The sequence below is a fragment of the Papaver somniferum genome, unplaced genomic scaffold (genome assembly GCF_003573695.1).
Source record: "Papaver somniferum cultivar HN1 unplaced genomic scaffold, ASM357369v1 unplaced-scaffold_104, whole genome shotgun sequence".
NCBI classification, from domain to species: domain Eukaryota; kingdom Viridiplantae; phylum Streptophyta; class Magnoliopsida; order Ranunculales; family Papaveraceae; genus Papaver; species Papaver somniferum.
Window position 1 is genome coordinate 2,479,270 of NW_020619270.1, and position 14,897 is coordinate 2,494,166.

At 37.2% G+C, this 14,897-nt stretch overlaps 1 protein-coding gene across 1 annotated transcript in view; it reads left to right on the plus strand.

Annotated features, from left to right (window-relative positions):
• Positions 1 to 3,136, plus strand: part of LOC113327573 — a 3,886-nt gene extending 750 nt beyond the window's left edge. The window contains exons 2-3 of the mRNA XM_026574752.1: positions 2,262 to 2,512; positions 2,750 to 3,136. Of these exons, the coding sequence (XP_026430537.1) occupies positions 2,262 to 2,463 (202 nt within the window). The 3' untranslated portion in view covers positions 2,464 to 2,512; positions 2,750 to 3,136. The remainder of the gene's footprint in view (positions 1 to 2,261; positions 2,513 to 2,749) is intronic.
• Positions 3,137 to 14,897: the final 11,761 nt, after the last annotated feature.

Here is a 14,897-nt window from a genome sequence, read left to right on the forward strand (position 1 = left end):
GATTACTGGACAACCTTACCATTCACGAGAAGATAGGATTCATTAACACCTTACGACAAGCCGTGCAAGATACACACGATTCTGGTTCAAGTACTTCTCTCCCTGCTCTGTCAAGACAACAACAAGCCGCACATGATCTTATTCTTGATTCTTTGAGGTCAAATTCAACTATTAGGTTGATTATCAGTGGAGGGGAAGGCACGGGAAAATCAACACTCATAAATGCCATTGTTCGGTCGACAAGGGAACTTTTCAGCAACGACAATGCTGTTCGTATCATGGCTGGCTCCAACCGGTGTAGCCGCATTCAACATTGGAGGGTCGACTATTCACCACGAACTCGGCATTACAGCAGATAAAAGCTAGTCGTACAAGAAGCTGGAGGCAGAACGATGTAGACGAATGCAGGTGATTTGTCATTTTGCTTCAGTTTTGTAGTTTTCGTTACATAGGTACTGTGAAAATCTAACTTTATTCATAGGATAGAATAAGAAACTACTTACCATGTCTGATTTTAAAGCTTTGCATATCAAACTTGCTTTTGGAAATATCATGTCTGGTTTTAATGCTTCGCATTTGAAACTTGCTTTTGCTTTTGGAAATATCATGCCCGGTTTTAACGCTTTCAATATTGACTCCCGCAGGTAGATTTCAAATATACGAAGTTGATTATTATCGATGAGTACAACATGATCGGCAGAAAGATGCTTGCATATATCAATCTTCGATTAAGGGACATTTTTGGAGCCAAAGAATCTTTTGGGAATATTTCTATTATACTCATCGGTGATATGTGACAACTTCCACCCGTTTTTGATACACCCTTATATGCTGAAGGCGGACGAGAGTTACAACTGACAGGTAATCTCTTTTACTCTGAGTTTAAACAATGTGTTCACCTTGAACAAGTTTTCCGACAGTCTGGAATTGAGGAGTCAGAATGTAGAGAAGCTTTGTCGAGATTAAGTGATGGCAGGTCCATTGTTACCGATTGGAATCTGTTTGCCACTAGGAGCTACGCGACCCTGTCAATCGATGAGAAACACACCTTTAGACATGCTCTTCGTCTGTTTCCCAGTAAAGATGAAGTTTCCAGTTATAATGAAGATGAATTTTTGTTCCTATTTGTCTAGTAAATCTTCTATTTCTCCGTTTTTGTCTAGAAGAATAACTAGAGTTTGGAATAGCCATTATTGTGATTACACATAGTTATGTCCAACGTTTTCATCGTTTTGTTTTTAGATTTATTGGTTTAAATTCTAATTTTGTTTGGAAGATGATTTTTGCAGTATTAATCTGTATCGTTTTATATATTGCAATTGTTTATGGGACATGTGTGTTTACGTCCGTGAACTTTGATTGTCCCGTACCTTGTCAAAAGTAAAGTCTTTCATATGTCGATATGCATGTATTGATAAAAGAATGAATGGACTTTTGACAAATACAAAAGTTAAGCCTATATTGTCAATTATTGATGGAAGATAGGTTAAAATCTTTTGTTTTTCAATCTATTGTATGTCATTGTGCAAATGGAATGAATCCTTGTGTATTCCGCAGTATTGATCTTCCCTGATCCATATTTTATGTATTACTGTGAGGCTCCGTAAAGTCTCCACATACCTTTTTAGTGAGGCGTAAGTGAATGCATGTTGGCTCAACTCTTCGTGCATTCACTTACGCCTCAAAATAATACATAAAATATTTTATGTATTCCATGATCAACCATTAGCTACAACCATACTCATAAGCATGCATTCACTTACGCCCGCTGTTCTTTGTTGGTTGTTGTCTCAATTATGCCTCAACTCGTCTTTGTTCTCTATGTACCAACAAGTATTATTAAATAGCCGATACAGGAGCTTTGATGAAGCGAAAGGAAATTTCACTACGTGGTCAGGAAGGTATGCTGAACTCATCCGTCCTACTGAAAATCCTTCGGTAGATCTTGGCATTGTTGAGGAGGAATTTGAGGATGAAACGCATCCAGAAGGCGAGTGGTTAGACGAATGGATGCAAGCATCTGCAATGGCACCGAATTTCAGGGTATTGGAGGACACTGATCTGGGAAGGCGCAACATCGATAAAAACCATCTATGGTCAAGTGGATTACTGGACAACCCTACCATTCATGAGAAGATAGGATTCATTAACACCTTACAACAAGCCGTGCAAGATACACACGATTGTGGTTCAAGTACTTCTCTCCCTGCTTTGTCAAGACAACAACAAGCCGCACATGATCTTATTCTTGATTCTTTGAGGTCGAATTCAACTATTAGGTTGATTATCAGTAGAGGGGAAGGAACAGGAAAATCAACACTCATAAATGCCATTGTTCGGTCGACAAGGGAACTTTTCAGCAACGACAATGCTGTTCGTATCATGGCTGGCTTCTACCGGTGTAGCCGCATTCAACATTGGAGGGTCGACTATTCACCACGAACTCGGCATCACAGCAGATAAAAGCCAGTCGTACAAGAAGCTGGAGGCAGAACGATGTAGACGAATGCAGGTGATATGTCATTTTGGCTTCAGTTTTGTAGTTTCCGTTACATAGGTACTGTGAAAATCCAACTTTATTCATAGGAGAGAATAAGAAACTACTTACCATGTCTGATTTTAATGCTTTGCATATCAAACTTGCTTTTGGAAATATCATGTCTGGTTTTAATGCTTCGAATTTGAAACTTGCTTTTGCTTTTGGAAATATCATGCCCGGTTTTAATGCTTTCAATATTGACTCCCGCAGGTAGATTTCAAATATACGAAGTTGATTATTATCGATGAGTACAGCATGATCGGCAGAAAGATGCTTGCATATATCGATCTTCGATTAAGGGACATTTTTGGAACCAAAGAATTTTTTGGGAATATTTCTATTGTACTCATCGGTGATATGTGACAACTTCCACCCGTTTTTGATACACCCTTATATGCTGAAGGCGGACGAGAGTTACAACTGACAGGTAATCTCTCTTCCTCTGAGTTTGAACAATGTGCTCACCTTGAACAAGTTTTCCGGCAGTCTGGAATTGAGGAGTCAGAATATAGAGAAGCTTTGTCGAGATTAATTGATGGCAAGTCCATTGTTACCGATTGGAATCTGTTTGCCACTAGGAGCTACGCGACCCTGTCAGTCGATGGGAAACACACCTTTAGACATGCTCTTCGTCTGTTTCCCAGTAAAGATTGAAGTTGCCAGTTATAATGAAGAACGCCTCAGAGAGCTTGGGTTTCCCGTTGCACGTATCTCATCAGTGAATAACTGTCCAACAGCTGAGGCAGCAAGTTCTGATGACGCGAAAGGGTTACTGAATATTTTGTTGTTGTCAAAGCAAGCAAGGGTGATGTTGCGGAAAAACTATTCCACTCAATTTGGTTTGGTTAATGGCTCAATAGGAACCGTAAAGGACATCATATATAAAGAAGGAGATGAATCACCAGAGATATTCCGATTGCTGTTCTGGTCGAATTCGACAAATATATCGGTCCAAGGGCGTATGAAGAATCCACTGTGGTTCTTTTCGTTCCAGTCACAGCAAACTGGATATCATCTTCCGGCGTGCCATGCTAGCGGTTTCAGTTACCACTTATCTTGTGTTGGGAAATAACTGTTCACAAAAGCCAAGGGTTGACACTTGATCAGGTTTTTGTGAATATAGGAACTACAGAGAGACTAGGGATGACATTTGTGGCATTGTCACGGACGAAACGACTTAGGGATCTTTCGTTTTTTCCGATGTTTGATTACGAAAGATTAGAGAGAATAGACAAATGTTATGGAATAAAAAAGAGGGGCGTAGAAGAACAACGGTTACAACAGTTAGCAATTGCGACTCGAGAATCTCTACAGAGTTGAATAGAAAAAATTCTTTTACACTGTCAACTTAATACAATTGTGTTACATTATCAACTTAATACAATTTTGTTTTACAAATTTGAATAGCACAATTTTGTTTTACAAATTAGAATTATGATAAAATTTGTATGGAAATCTCTTTTACATTTCTTTTTCCTTTACAAATCTGAACCCATGCAATCAAGTAGTTATGTCGTTTCGTCAACTTAGATTAGCTAACTTTGTTTTCTCGTTTTTTGTGATGTATGAGAGCGAATCAGTCTTGTTCTGATATTTTATCATGTAAACCTGCAAGGTTCTATTCCTTGGGGGAATTAAAAAAATTCAATGCAGAAATTATAAGAACTAATCTAAGTTATTATTACTCTCTTGCTCCGTGTGTAACTTGTTTTTGGTTTGCTCGGCTAAACCCAAAATAGGGAAAGCGTAAGATATTAATTCCCATATGAGAATTATTTTCACATTATCAACTTAATACAATGTTGTTTTACAAATTAGAATTCCCACCTATTTTACAAAAAAAAAAAATCTTTACAAATTTGAATCTGTATAATCACGTAGTGGTGCCGTTTCGTGAAGTTCTTCGGTCGGCCCTTCCACCGTGGCAACGGTTGTACTAGTAATTACCTTCTCCTCCTGCTTTTGCTTAATCATGTTGCTAAGTTGCTTTGGGTTGAAACCTTGAGGAAAGAGTGAAGAATGTTATAAGTGGGGGTAGAAATGAATCTGGAAAATAAAAGTTCCTGGAAAAGTTGTGGGGTAGAGATATATTAGGAAGAAAGCTTAAATACAAAACTAATTTATTGGTGATGAAATTATAATAGTGTTAACTAGGAAGAGGTAGAATCTTCGTGGTTAAGTGAGAAGAATTGAAATGGAAATACCTTATCAGAGTATACTTGGAAAATATGTTGATAGAGTTAAAAGTTAATGGTGATGAATTCGATGGTGGTGAAGATATAGTTTCACTTGATGAACCTGTTTGTACCTCATTAAAATGGTGTATATGTGTGTCGCACAAGTTATACTATAACTATAAAATGTGGTTTATTGTAAAACCCATTTGGCTTATGGCAGAAGTCCACTCATTCGGCTTATTTTGGAAGCCCAGTACGGTTTATTAATGAAATCCATTTAGCTTAACATAGAAGGCTAGCAGATTTATGGTACAAACCCATGATTTATTAAAGAAACACATCCGGTTTATTAAAGAAATCCATGGCTTATTATAGAAGCCTAGTTGCCTTATTTTGGAAGCCCATTCGGTTTGAGGAAACCATGTTGGCTTATTTTGGAAGCCCGGTCTTACTTATTATTGAAGCCCATTTGGTTTATTAGGGAAACAAATTGGAGTATTATGGAAGCCCATTTTGTTTATTGTGAAAACATAACTGGCTTATTTTAGAAGCCAATTGGCTTAGTATTGAAGCCAATTTGGTTTATTATGGAAACCCATTTTTGCTTATTATGGAAGCCCAGAGACTCATGGGTCGACTCTTAAAACCCATGGTTTGATCCATCGATCCAAATTATCCTCTCTTCTGGATAAGTGTCATTTTTAGAATGAGGATCAGAATATTTTAAAGAAAATACCAGTCTTTGGAATTATCATAATTATCTGGTTGTTTAAGATAACTGCAAAATCCTAACAGAAAGAGGATAATTATCTTAGGAGGTTATAATTATTATTTAAGATAATTGTAAAATCCTAACAAAAGAGGATAATTATCTCAGGTGATTATAATTATTATCTAGGATAATAATTATTTAAGATACATATTAGAGGGAATAACAAATTTTATCATGAATCTGGTTGTTTTCTTGGATTTATACAGATAAGGGAAGTTATTAAGATAACTATGAATCCCTAAAGCTAGATTTACTTTCTGCCTACAAATAGAAGCTAAATCTTAACGCAAAAGGTACAAATTTTCTAATCCTTTTCCACACAAAACACCTGCTGAGAAATTTTCTCTGACTTTAGCATTGGAGTGTTTTTGCAGGTATACCCACACCATTAAGCATCAATCGGATTTTCATCAACAATTTCTTGTGGAGTTAAATCAGCAGTTGAAGGTCAACCGGTCAGCATCAATCATATTTTCATCAACGATTTCTTGTGGAGTTAAATCAGCAGTTGAAGGTCAATCATTCAACATCAATCTCAAATTCTTCATTTCTGGAGGAATTAAATCAACGACAAATATTTAATCCATCTACACACATCTCGAGGAGTATTGGGTTGAATATTTTTGCACCAACATCTTTTGGCGCCGACTAAGGGGATACAAGTAAAAGATCGTATTCCCCCAGTGAGAGATTTTTTTTTCTAAGCATTTTTGAAAATTAGGGTTTTAGAAATCTCAAAAAAAAATAGAGTTGAAGAAACCATTGCGAAGGTTGAAAAAATTGTTGCGACTGTTGAAGAAATTGTTGTGATTGTTGAAGGAACTGTTACGAAGGTTGAAGGAACTGTTACGAAAGTTGAAGAAACTGTTGCGACTGTTGAAGAAACTATTACGAAGATTGAAGAAATAATTGCAAGGGTTGAAGAAATCGTTGCGATAGTTGAAACAAGCAGCAAGTGTTACAGGTCTATCCAGAAACAACAACAGTTAATCGGGCATTACAGACTGTTACAGAAACAACAATTAATCAAGTGTTGCAACAACAATTAAAATCGTTAGATAGGGTTAAAACAGTAGCAATTTCAGTGTTACAGGAAGATGCAAAAAGAAAAGAAATCACATGGAATCTTTGCGAGAAAATCAACACGGAAGGAACGGTGATGCACCTACCGGAAATCCTCATATTGAATGTGTCAACAGTCGAACTCTACGGAGCGCGTCGTCAAGACTTACCAAGACGGAATGAAAACGTCAGTTTCATTAATAGCAGCGGGTCCTCATTCTGTGAGAACCTTCCAAGTTTCAGGGGAAACAATGCTTGGGTACGTAGAACACCTCCCCATACCAATAATGAAAACCTCAATTTTCAGAGTAAGGTTCGAAATCAGCACCCAATCATTCAGGAGCTTCATCATGAGGTCGTTGCTAATAAAGGTGTGCGCACTCCCCCCATATAATGCGCAAGTTGTCAACACACAAGTGAAGCCTATCGACTTGACATCACATGAGCGTTTTCAGGAGTTGCAAAGGGGAAAAAGCAACTCAAAGTCGCATTGGAAAAAAGAAAAGAGCTCGAAGAAGCATCTCCCTTGCATTCCGAAAGTGATGCGTCAAACCGTCGTACTCATCTAGAACGTGACATCCCACGTAAAAGTGAGGAAGATCTTGACGGGCGTTGACACGGTCGAAGTTATGCATGAAGAGTTGAGGATGCCAGAAATGATCATCAGAGTCGTGATCACTATAATAATGGCTATTATGATCATTATGTACCCGAGGATGATCACTACCAAACGATCGAGCAAGATAAGTGATCATGACCAAGTCATAGGATACATGAAATTCATAGACACGGGGATGATCATATCAATGATGATCACTCGAAGAGGTTTGTACGTGTCTGAGACCATTCAAAAAGGGGAACAGAGCCTATCAAGAATGGGCGGATTCGCAGGGAAATCAGAGAAGATTTACCAAGAGGCGAAGAACTCAGCAGAAGAAAACTCAGTGAAATGATTGAAGATTTGTTGTCTCAAAAGAAATCCAAAGATGAAAAGCAGCGGATCCTAATAATGTAGAGGTCGATGGATTCCATGTTTGTTGAATAAATAAAGTGTTTCTGCCCTCTTATAAATTTCAACCAACCTCGGTTCAAGAATTTTTTTGACAGAAGCAACGAAGATCCAGTGGAGCATGTCCAACGATTCCAAGCTTCAATGAGTTTGTGGGGGTATAGAAACGAACTACTCTGCAGGACTTTTCTAATGACCTTGACTGGTAAGGATTTAAATTGGTTTTCACAAATAGAGACTAATTCAATTGATAGTTTTGGGATGCTATAAGATGCGTTTTTCGAGCAATACAAAATTAACCTCAGAAGCAAAAGGGGGAGTAGCCATTTATTCCTCTTGCACATACAAGTTGGTGAGAGCCTTGTTGACTTTACAAGGAGGTTTCATCAGGAAGTTAGTGAGGTTGGAAAGGTTGATGTTGGTCTCCTAATAGAAGCATATAATAATGCGTTGAATTACGACATTTATAATTTATAACTCCCAAATAGTTCAACCCGGAACTGAAGGTCACGCCACACCAAGACAACATTTTGAGGGAGATTCCAAAAAGAAAAATCATGATGGACTCAGAAATAGAGATGACAATGGAAAAGATACCTGATCATAAGCCCATAGCCATCTAGCAAGTGAGGATTGGATATAATAGATTCATTTCCAAATTCACTGGGGGAACCTTTGCTATTTTTAAATATCTCCACAGATAATGGGGGAGGTTAAATTGTCGCCATGAACGCAATAACAAGAAATTTGTTTAAAGAAGTCAAACAATAAAACATATCTTTTTCAGTATCATTTCAAGTAATGGGGACGGATGGGGTTGAATGAACGAAAGAACACCTGGGGAGGTAAGTCCTCATCAATTGTTATATTATAAATCGAGTTTATAGTCACAATTGAGAACACTTTTTTGCATGTATTTATTAAAGAAAGTCTTGCAATTTGTTTCTACTAAAGAAAAACACAAAAAGGAAGTTTTTCTAATAAAGTGAAAGACAAAAACGAAATGTTTTGATTATTAATAAAATAGTTGTAATGTTTTTCTAATAAAGAAAAAGACAAAAACGAAGTATTTTGATTATTAAGAAAATAGTTGCATGTTTTTCTAATAAAAAGAAAGAAAAAAAACAAAGTACATTATTAAGGAAAAATCTATAATGTTTTTCTAATAAAGAGAAAGGAAAAAAGAAAGTGTTTCAATAAAGCTAGAGCTAAAAATGGAGTGAAAGGAGCGAAAGGAAAATATTAAAGAATGTGTTTTCTACAACAAATATGTACTTACCCAAGTAATGGAGATGACGACAATCAATGTTCCTAGGTGAGTACGAGAACATATGGGCATAAATGTTCCTAGCCATATATGGGGGAAACTTCCATTCAAGTGAGGTATGTTCTCGAGTTGAAATTGAGTTATTAAAGTAATCCAACCACCGAGTTTTCGTAAGAATGGGAAAATAATCTTTGATTGTTTTCCTATTAAAGAGATAAACTAGTTTAATAAATTGGAGCATTTTTTTATCAAAGAGAAAAACCAAGGAAACGAATTGTCACGAAAAATTAAACAGTTTGGCAATATCCTACAAGAAATGCAAGCTAGGAAACGAAAGTTGTAACAAAGAGAACATATGCGGAAAACATCTGCGGAAAAAGACAATAACTAAAGTTACCCTACATCACTCAATTTTAATCATTAGAATAAAGGAAAGAAGGCGGATGATACATCCACTTATATTAGACAGGCGCAAGATCTCTGTACAAGAAACAAACTCCAATAATTGGTGTTTCATTTGGAATTAAAGTCTCAAATTACAAGGATCAAATTGAGGGAGTCAAAACATGACGTGATATGGCGATTTTTGTTGCTGTCCAAGAAAAGATAAATACCAAAGTGCTTCCGTGAGCTGTAATCACGTAATTGAAACCATGATTTTATATAGAAACCCATTTGGTTTATTTTGGAAGTCCAGTACGTCTTATTAAAAAAATCCATTTAGCTTAAAATGGAAGGCCAACAAGTTTATAGTACATACCCATGAATTTTGAAAGAACACATCCGGTTTATTAGAGGAAACCATGGCTTGTTATTAGAGCTGGCAAACGGGCGGGCCGGGCCTGGCTTGTTACGGGTTACACGGGTTACAGGTTATACGGGCCAAAACCTGCGGGTCGATATTTTTCACGGGTGGTCATTTTTTCAACCCGCGCCCGTGAAGGGTAAAGCTTGCGGGTTCACAGGTTAGCTGGTTTCTGCTTAGTCAACTTACCATAAAACGATTTGACATAGTTTCCTCTGATTTCTGGTCTATTTCCGGCCACATTCAGGCCATCTAAAGCTCCTTCCCTGCATCCTAACATTCATCTAATTCATTTGATTCAATTCAATCAACAGATTCAACATCAACGAAACCTACTCATCTTCTTAAAGGGGAAAAGGGAAAAAAACTATAGTACGTCTTTACTGTACAAGGAATTGAAAATCATCATCACCACAAAATCAAAAAAGAAAAATGCTAGAAATCTAGCTCCAATTAACACTGAAAACATGAGAATTCCAGAGATACAAACCCCAAAGGATATCGAGATTTGAAGGAAATCTTACCAAAAATATCAATATCTTGATCTCAATCTCTTCTTCATCTTTGATCACCACTTCCCCACCATCTCAGATTCAATCATGACACAGACTAGCTGTTCTTCATCTTACTCAAGGCTCATATTAATCAATTTAGTCAAACCCCTATCTGAATTTCTGCCATGAACCCATCTTCTAAATTTCAACAAAATTCAGATTTAAACTTATTTCTTCATCTTTCATTTCTAGAGATCGACGACAACTTGGCGTCTGCTTCTCTTCTCTGTCTAATTACCGCTTCATTCTCGTTTGTGACAGCAGCCGCAACAACTCATTCCTTCTAAATCCAAATCCTAACTGCTTCTCAAACTTCTCTGATTTCTCAGATTCACCTTTATTAGATAACCTGTGTGGATTGTATGTGTGAGTTCTCAGTGTAACTGTGTGGAGTGTGTGTGTGAGTAACTGTCAGGTGTTAATTAATGTTTGGTGAAGTGACTATTAGTTTTGGATTGGTCACCTGCTAAACCAGTCACTCAAATTCAGGTGTTTAAAAGAGAGAGATATGTATTGAGTCTGTAAGAAGAATGAATTTGAATTAATGAAAAAACCAGTGGAGATTGTCTAACGACATTATATCTTCCAACATGGTATCAGATTTACCTTCATAAACCTAAATTCTTCTCCAATTTCAATTACTAATTCATCTTCGAATATCGTCTTCAATGGCTAATTCTTTCAAACATATACCATTAACATTCAAACCTCCATCGAAATTATCTGCACACAACTACCCTCTCTGGAAATCTCAAATCGCTCCGTTATTACGAAGCTATGATCTATTTCAATTTGTTGATGGCTCGTTTCATTGTCCTGTGAAATATGTTCGGAAAACATCTCCTGCTGGTGTCAAAATCGTCTCTGCTTCAGACTTCGTCGACAATGATCCTGATAACGAATTTGTTTCAAATCCGGCTTATGCTTATTGGGTAAATCAAGACTCTGCTCTTTTATATTGGTTATTTTCTGCTTATACTGAAGAAATTCATTCTCAAGTTATTGATTGTACTTTCTCTCATGAGATCTAGAATCGTTTGGAATAAAACTATAATTCCTTTACTAAATCTCGTCTGTTACAACTTAAAACTGATTTGATTGGCTTAACGAAGAGTTCAGACTCGATGTTAGTTTATTTCAACAAAGCTCGTTCGATCTCACATTAATTAGCTCAAATTGGTAGATCGATTTCTGATGAAGATTTGGTAATTCATATCCTTCAAGGTTTGCCGTGTGAGTATAATGCTTTCAAAACCTCTGTGTGCACTCAACAACTTAAAAATGATAACCTCATCACTTCATCAGAACTCTTAGGCTTATTGTTTTCTAAAGAATCTAGAATTACTTCTGATTCCAAATTGGATCTCACTGCTACCTCTGCCAATGTGACACACCCACATAAACCTTCACCACCATCATCTCAATTTGATCACCCTTACTCTAATGCCTATCCACACCACACTCCTACACACAATGATTATCCACATCAATATGGTGCACCTTTCTATGGTAATCAATCTTGGTATAACTCTTCTCAACCACCTAATTTTGGAAGATCTGGCAATTCTACTTCTAGAGGAAATGGTGGAAGATTCAGAGGAAATTTCAGAGGTGGAAGGAATGGTGGCAGAAATTTTAGCTCTCAAGGCTCTTACAACAATTTTTTTCCTCCTCCAAGACACACCAACTTCATAGAGTGTCAACTTTGCAAGAAACCTGGTCATCTAGCTCCTCAGTGTAGGTACAGATATGCACCTAGTGACAACAACATGATGCAAGCTTACTATACTTACCCTGACTCATATGGTGATGATTATGATGATTCTTGGTATCCTGAACCTGAAGCATTTGCTGCATATCATAATGACTCTGGTGCTTCTTCTTCAGACTTGTCCAATATTAATCTGCATTCTGAAAACCAAGGTTCTGATCAAGTGAGAGTTGGCAATGGCTCAGGTTCGACCATAACTCATGTTGGCTCTTCTATCTTGCATAATGACTCTGCTAAATTCACTATATCTAATGTTCTTCATGTACCCTCAATTACCAAGAATTTGATCTCTGTACTTCAATTTACTAAGGAGAACAATTGTTATTTTGAGTTTTATTCTGACAAATTTCTTATCAAGGATCCGGTCACCAACAATATACTTCTTCATGGTCCTGTTAAAGATGGCTTATATCATATGGAGTTCACATCGGCTCAGTTCAAGCAAGCTTTTTCCTCTGGCTTATCTTCATTAGCAAATTGGCATAATAAACTTGGTCATCCATCCTACAAGACTCTCAAGCATGTGCTGTCATCATTCAATGAGGTTATTAATTCTCATTTATCTTCCACACTGTGTCCTTCTTGTCAGTCAGCTAAGAGTCATGCTCTTCCCTATCCTACTAGTTTATCCAATAATGTAACTGGTCCTCTAGACTTACTTTACTCAGATGTTTGGGTCTCCCCATTATGTTCTGTGAATGGGTACAAATACTATGTGTCCTTTATTGACTCTTTTAGCAGATTTACATGGTTGTATCCCCTTGCTTATAAATCTGAAGTTATCCCAACTTTTATTATATTCAAGAATCTTGTTGAAAATCAGCTTACTAGAAAGATCAAATTTGTTCAATCAGATTGGGGAGGAGAATACAGAAATGTATCTACTTATCTTGATTCTTGTGGCATAGGACATAGAGTTTCTTGTCCTCATGCTCATGCTCAAAATGGCACAGTTGGGAGAAAACACAGACATATAGTTGAAATTGGTTTGGCTCTACTTCATCATGCATCTTTACCCTTATCTTTCTGGTCCTATGCATTTGAAACTGCTTACTTTCTAATCAACAGATCACCAACACCCAAACTTGATCACTTATATACATTAGAATGTTTGTTTCATCTCCAACCAGATCACTTATTTTTACATACATTTGGTTGTGTGTGTTATCCCTGTTTGAGAAACTTTAATCATCATAAATTGGAACCTAGATCAGTTCAATGTATATTCCTTGGGTACAGTCACCTACACAAAGGATATAGGTGCTTCAATCCTAACACCAACAAGATTAAAATTTCAAGAGATGTTAGGTTTGATGAAGGAAAATTTCCATATGCTTCCTTTTTCACTAATGAGCCAACTGGTTCTACACTACCAACTATGTCTGTTACTTCTGCACCTGCATCTACACATGACTTATCCTCTGCTAGCTTGCCTACTATTTCAAATGAAGATATTGTGCCACCATATCCTTCAGAAACTACTTCAGTAACTCCTTCTACATCTGCACCACCTGTTTCTGAGGTCATTAATGCACATCCAATGGCTACAAGAGGCAAAATGGGAATTGTAAAACCCAAAGCAAGAATATATGCATCTGAAGTTCAATCAGTTTGTGAAGATATAATTGTTCCAACATGCTACACTAAAGCCTGTAAAGATCCAAACTGGAGAGCTGTTATGGATGAAGAAATCAATGCCCTACTTAAAAATGGCACTTGGAAATTAGTTGCTAATGCTACAGGATATAATGTTATAGGATGCAAATGGATTTTTAGGATCAAAAGAAGAGCTGATGTGTCCATTGAAAGGTACAAATCCAGACTAGTTCCGAAGGGCTACAACCAAGTGGAGGGTATTGACTATCAGGACACATTTAGTCTTGTAGTTAAGCCAACAACTGTGAGAATCATTCTGACTATCTCTCTTCACAAGCATTGGCAGATTCGACAGTTGGATGTCAAGAATGCTTTTTTGCATGGTCACTTGTCTGAGGATGTTTATATGGTCCAACCACCAGGATATGCTGATAAACTTCTTCCTCATCATGTATGTCAGCTCAAGAAATCTCTCTATGGCCTGAAACAAGCTCATAGAGCTTGGTTTGAGAGATTAACTACTTTTCTCTTCAACAATGGATTTTCTTCTTCTAAGAATGATACTTCTATCTTTTTTTAGAGTAACATCTTCTTCAGTCATTTATATCCTGATATATGTTGATGATATCTTAGTAACAGGGAGTTCTCCCACTGCTATAGATTCTTTGATTGCTGCACTGAGCAAGGAATTTGCAATCAAAGATTTGGGAGAGTTACATTTTTTCTTAGGCATTCAGGCTGTCAAGAATCCTGCAGGTGTGTTGTTATCTCAACAGCAGTATATCACAAATTTGCTTGTCAAAACCAAGATGACCAATGCCAAAAGCTCTGGCACACCATTTCATACTTTCACTGATGCTGCTTCAGATGCTTTTGAAGATCCTGTTCTCTACAGAAGCACAGTTGGTGCTCTTCAGTATGCCACCATTACAAGACCAGATATTGCATTTGTTGTTAACAAGGCTTGTCAAAAGATGCAACATCCTTCTATTGCAGACTGGACAGCTGTTAAAAGAATTTTGAGATACCTACTTGGTACACTATCTTATGGCTTACAGTTTAAAAGAGCTACTTCACTACAGTTGCAGGCCTACTCTGATGCTGATTGGGCAGGTGACACCACTGACAGAAGATCTACCAGTGGTTTAGTAATCTTTCTTGGACCTAATCTAATTTCATGGTGTTCTAGAAAAAAAAAAGACAGTCTCCAGATCAAGTACTGAGGCAGAATATCGTGCCTTAGTTGATGCTACCTCAAAGTTAGTATGGATTCGATCTCTTCTTGGTGAATTACATTTTCCTTCTCCAAGAGTTCATGTGTTATGGTGTGACAACATGGGGGCTA